The sequence below is a fragment of the Spermophilus citellus genome (genome assembly GCF_964194105.1).
Source record: "Spermophilus citellus genome assembly, contig: SCAFFOLD_187, whole genome shotgun sequence".
NCBI classification, from domain to species: Eukaryota; Metazoa; Chordata; class Mammalia; order Rodentia; family Sciuridae; genus Spermophilus; species Spermophilus citellus.
In genome coordinates this window covers 516,032-521,112 of record NW_027672862.1, presented here as the reverse complement: position 1 = coordinate 521,112, position 5,081 = coordinate 516,032, and the positions used below count along the sequence as shown (strand labels likewise).

At 41.7% G+C, this 5,081-nt stretch overlaps 1 protein-coding gene across 1 annotated transcript; it reads right to left on the bottom strand.

Moving 5' to 3' along the window:
• Positions 1 to 2,637: 2,637 nt before the first annotated feature.
• LOC308640517 (vomeronasal type-1 receptor 90-like) lies at positions 2,638 to 3,453 on the bottom strand (the record flags this gene model as incomplete). The annotated part of the gene is made up of 1 exon (XM_081312395.1): positions 2,638 to 3,453. One exon carries the CDS (start codon positions 3,451 to 3,453, stop codon positions 2,638 to 2,640), a length of 816 nt encoding a protein of 271 aa, XP_081168521.1.
• Between the last annotated feature and the right edge of the window lie 1,628 nt (positions 3,454 to 5,081).

Genomic DNA, 5,081 nt, shown 5'->3' with positions numbered 1-5,081 from the left:
AAGAGCCCAAGCAGTTCTCAGCAGAAAGAGCAATGCAGACAGCCTCAAAACATGGGTTTCAAACTGCACCACAGAGCAACCACAAAAACATGTGACTGCCCTAGAGCTGACAGGGACCAAAGTCCTACAGTGGAAGACTCAGGGACAAATACAGTCCTCAGTGATGGACAAAGGTTCCCAAACCACAGCTTAGAGAAAAAGGACAGAAAATTAGATTCCACTGGCAACTGGTCCCCTTCTGTCACTTTGCATAAAAGTCAACTCCAAGTGGATCAAAGACCCAGAAATCAGAGTAGGACACTTTGAAAGCATAAGGCCAACACTCCATCATGTTGGTACGGGCAATGACTTCCCCAGGAAGACTTCTAACATTCAGAAAAAAAAATACCATGTCTTCATCAACGGGATGATGGCTCTCGTTAAAAACCTTCTGGGCAGCACAGGAAACCTACCAAAAGGAATAGAATCCTTTGCAAGTTACTCTTCCAATAGAAGGTCAAAATTCAGAGTCCAAGGGTCCAGAAAAAAATCCAGCCCATCAATGGGGCCAATGGACTAATTGGACGTTTCTCAAAAAGAAGAAATTCAAACCATCTGCAAGACATGAAAAGATATTCAAGAGTTTAGCAGTCAGGAAAATGCAAGTCAAAATTACATTGAGATTCCATCTCATCCCTGTTAGGAGGGATCAAGAATATAAGTGATAACAAATACCTGGCAAAGGTGCAGGGGGAATGAATTACCCACTGCTGATGGGATTTGAAATCGCTTTGACCATTACAGAAATCACCATGGAGGATCCTCAGAAGCCTAGGAAAGGAGTGGCCATGTGACCAGCTCTACAATTCTTGGTATTTTTTTCCAAAAGAATTAAAGTCAACCTGCAGAATGAGAGCAGAGAGATCCCATTTCTGAGTGATAAAGTGATCTTCTCAGGATGAATTCCAAGATGAAACAGAGGACAAAACTAGGTATGTGAACAAGATGTAGAATGTCTACGTAAGTTGCAAGAGGTTTGTGGACGGTAAATCTCAAAAGGTTCTTGTATGTGATTAAGCACAAAGTTACTCAGGTTTTTTTTAAGTAAGATTATAACCTTTAATATGCTGATTCTCTATGTTTAGAAACAAGGGCTCTTTAAAATATTGATCTGCTTTTATCTGTCAAGATAATTTCTTGTGTCAGTAAGGTTTCATTACTTATGGAAACTACATCTGAAAGGGATTAGGTTCTGTGCTGCTTTTAAAGTCTTTTTTAAAATTTTTTTAAGTTTATTTTTTAGTTGTTGATGGACTTATTTATTTATTTATTCATTTATTTATTTATATGTGTTGCTAAGAATTGAACCCGGTGCCTCACACATTCGAGGCAAGTGCTCTATCACTGAGGCCCTGCCCTAAAGTCTTCAATAATTACTTCATAGGTGGTTAAATAAACAACTCTTATGTGTACATCTGAGAATTGTGTCAGCCTTGTCTAAGTTTTGTTTGTTTGTTTGTTGGGTGCTGGGGTTTGAACCCAGGGGAACTTGACCACTGAGTTCCCTCCCCAGCCCTATTTTTGTGTTTTATTTAGAGACAGGGTCTCACTGAGTTGCTTAGTGCCTCACTTTTGCAGAGGCTGGATTTGAACTCGTGATCCTCCTGCCTCATCCTTCCTAGCTGCTGGGATTATAAGTGTGGGCCACCGTGCCAGGCTCTAAGTTTTAATAGAAAACCTTAAATTTAGTTTCTTAAAAAATATATTTTGGGGTTGGGGTTGTAGCTCAGTGATAGAGCAGTTGCCTTACATTATGAGTGATGCTCTGGGTTCGATCTTCAGCACCACATAAAAATAAACAAATAAACAAAGATATTGTGTCTGTCTCCAACTGAAAAAAAGTATATAAAATATTTTTTCATCTTTTTATTTTCAACATACATTAGTTGTGAAACGTTTCTCCTGTAAAGATGGATATGTGTCCTTTACATCTTTTTACTTGACTTCCTGTGGGAGGCTGAGGCAGGAGGCTTCCGATTTCAAACACATTGAGGGAATTGATGATCTTAGTTGATATTTGTTGCTCTAATGAAAGAAAGAATCAAAACACTAATTATATAAAGGTACACAGAGTTGCACTTATGCATATTTCTTCTCTTTCTATGATAAAGCAAAATAGTTCTTCCAACATGAATTTTTCCAGGCAAGAGTGAGCACACTTTGTAATCCATGGACAATGAATGGTATCTATTTTGGTGATGCTTAGTAAGGTCATGCATACTAAATCGGTGAATTAGTCTTTTTTTAAAAATATTTTCATACCAGGGATTGAATCCAGGGCCACTTTACCATGGAAACCTTTCCCCATCCCTTTTTCTATTTTATTTAGAGACAGGGTCTCACTGAGTTGCTTTGGGCCTTGCTAAGTTACTGAGGCTGGCCTCCAACTTGCAATCCTCCGGCCTCAGCCTCTAAAACACATTTGTGGAAATTCAGAAGTAAAGTGGGAGGTGAGAAAAGAAGCGGTTATCTGGCACTGTGTAAACATTTCCTCTCCTTCCCCCGTGTGGATTGGAAGAAATTGATGATTCATTTCTCAGCACAGATGAGTATCAAGGCACTGAGGGTAGCATAGTCATTGCCCACCAGCATCTGGACTCACAGGCGAGTGGGATCCTCCCTGTGCATCTCTCCCGAAGAGGAGGAGAACACACAGTCCACAAAGTACATGAGCACAAAGAGTCCCATGAGCAGCAGGATGGTCCTGGTGGCTCTCAGTTCTGGGGAGGCTCTTGTGGGCAGGCTGGTGCTGTGGAGGTGCTGGCACTGCCTCTTATGCCTGCACAGGAGGGTCACCATGTACCCACTGGAGGCGGCCATGAGCCCCATGAGGAAGATATCCCGGAGTATTCCCATCAGGGAGAAGAAGGTCCTGAAGTAGTGACCCGTGGGGCCAACAGTGCAGGACTCAGAGACAAACCTGAAAGCTGCTGTGTCATCAGAGGGGCCTCCCATGGAGACCAAGAGGCAGACATTGAAGAACACGTTGAACATCCAGAAAGTAACCAAGGTCCACGCACTGCACTGTGGTGATGTGTGCTTGGATTTGGCCAGATAGGAGCTTCTGAGGCTGAGGGTGGTGGCCTGCAGGACACTCAGCAGGCAGGTGGTGCTGACCAACAGGCTCCTCATCATCCTGTACAGGTAGATGACAGCTTTACATGTGATGTCATTCCAAAAGTCCTGAACCCCCCAAATGCCTAGGTCCAGGTGTGCCCTGAGTATGAACATCAGCAGGTGAATCAGGGCCAGGTGAGTGATGGCCACGTCCATAGGCCTGGTCCTGAACTGGACAAGGAACGTGAGGACGTGGAAGAGAAGCAGGAAGACATTGGCTGTGATCCCGATGACAATTTGGAAACAAAAGACATTTCTTACAGCAAGAAAAATGTAAAGTGTGCTGCTTTGGGTCATCTTTTTTTCTGGGGAGAAGAAGCAGATGGTCAACACCTTAGAATAAAAGGAAGGTCAACTCCTCCTCAGAACCATCACCAGCCTCAACATCCCGACCCCTTAAACTGCCCGCTTCAAAACATGGGGGTCCCTACACCCCCTCCTCAGTCCTCTCAGCACTCAGGCACAGCATCTCCCCTGGGTCTCTGTGCTTTCATGCCCAGGGCCACCATGGATCTGCCTGGGCACATGGAGTGAGCTGACCAAAATTGAGTATGTGGCATTTGAAGGGGACTCCAGTGCAGCAGATTGCAGGGACGTCCACAGAGAATTCTCAAGGAAAGGGTGTCCAGGGGACAGCCTCATACGGCTCTGTCCCTCCAGTGTTTGGGTTGTTGGTCACCAGCTTACAGACCAGATATTAAAATGTTGGCTCTGCAATCCAACTTCTTGCATTTATTGATTGATATATATGTTTTGGTACCAGAGACTGAACCCAAGGTTGCTTAACCACTTATATTATTTTACATATATTTAATTGTACCAGAAAAACCACATCTAAGTGAGCAGAACCATCAGTGATTAGCAGGATCGTATTCTAAAATTTCTTTTCTGTCCATTCTTTAGTACATGGAAAAAGGGTACAAAGTAATCAGAATTTAAATACTTTCTTTTTGTACCGGGGATTGCACCCAAGGGTGCTTATCCACTGAGCCATATTCCAGTCCTTTTTACTTTGTTATTTTGAGTCAGGGTCTCACTAAATTGCTTAGGGCTTTGCTGTGTTGCTGAGGCTGGCCTCGAATCATTTATCCTCCTGCCTTGGCCTCCCAAAATGCTGGGATTACAGGTTTGTGCCACTATCTCCTGTACAATGTCAGTATGTTTGGGGGTCATAATTTTCAGTGTTTTAATTAGAAGATGGGAATCCAATCTCATGCTGAGAGAGGAGTTTCTATAGAGAGCAAGTTTTCATATCTTCTCTTAGTTAGGAATGATATTTATCCAAAGAAGGGAGAGGAAAAATTATACCAGACAATTTGGTAATGACATTCCTATGAAATATTTTTCTATAGAGAAAAGGTATTGACTTTATTTCAGTTTTAATGTTTACACTGAGACTCGTAACATCTTGCCGCATTTTATCATCTGAAAAAGAAGAGGGCAAGAGTATATGTTATTTTCACAGCTACCTAGAAAGTTATATTTGGATAAAAATCAGTTTAAGGGTGAGCAAAAATGTCAAAGGGTCCAGACAACTTAAGTCTTTCAAGCCTAGTTAAATAATTGCTTTGAAATCTTTGAGGAAGTGCCATTGTCTAAAATTAAAATTAAGTTGTCATATTAGGAAAATTACAGCTCTTCCCAATGATTAAATTATTAAAAAATTATTTATATTTCTCCATTCACATCTTCAGCAAAATGAGATTTGCTCCCTTGGTGTGCTCAAGAGAACAAAAGAAAAATGCTAATATAGTGGTCTAGGAGTCTCCACATTTTAAAAGTCACAGATGGTTATTAGTAGGCACAGTGCTACATGGTTTGTCTGACTTCTGTGTAGCTAATTATAGAAATGCCTATTTCTGGATGTGTATTTGAAGAAATACACATTTTGATCCCCAAAGTCCCTTAAAACAACATAAACTGGA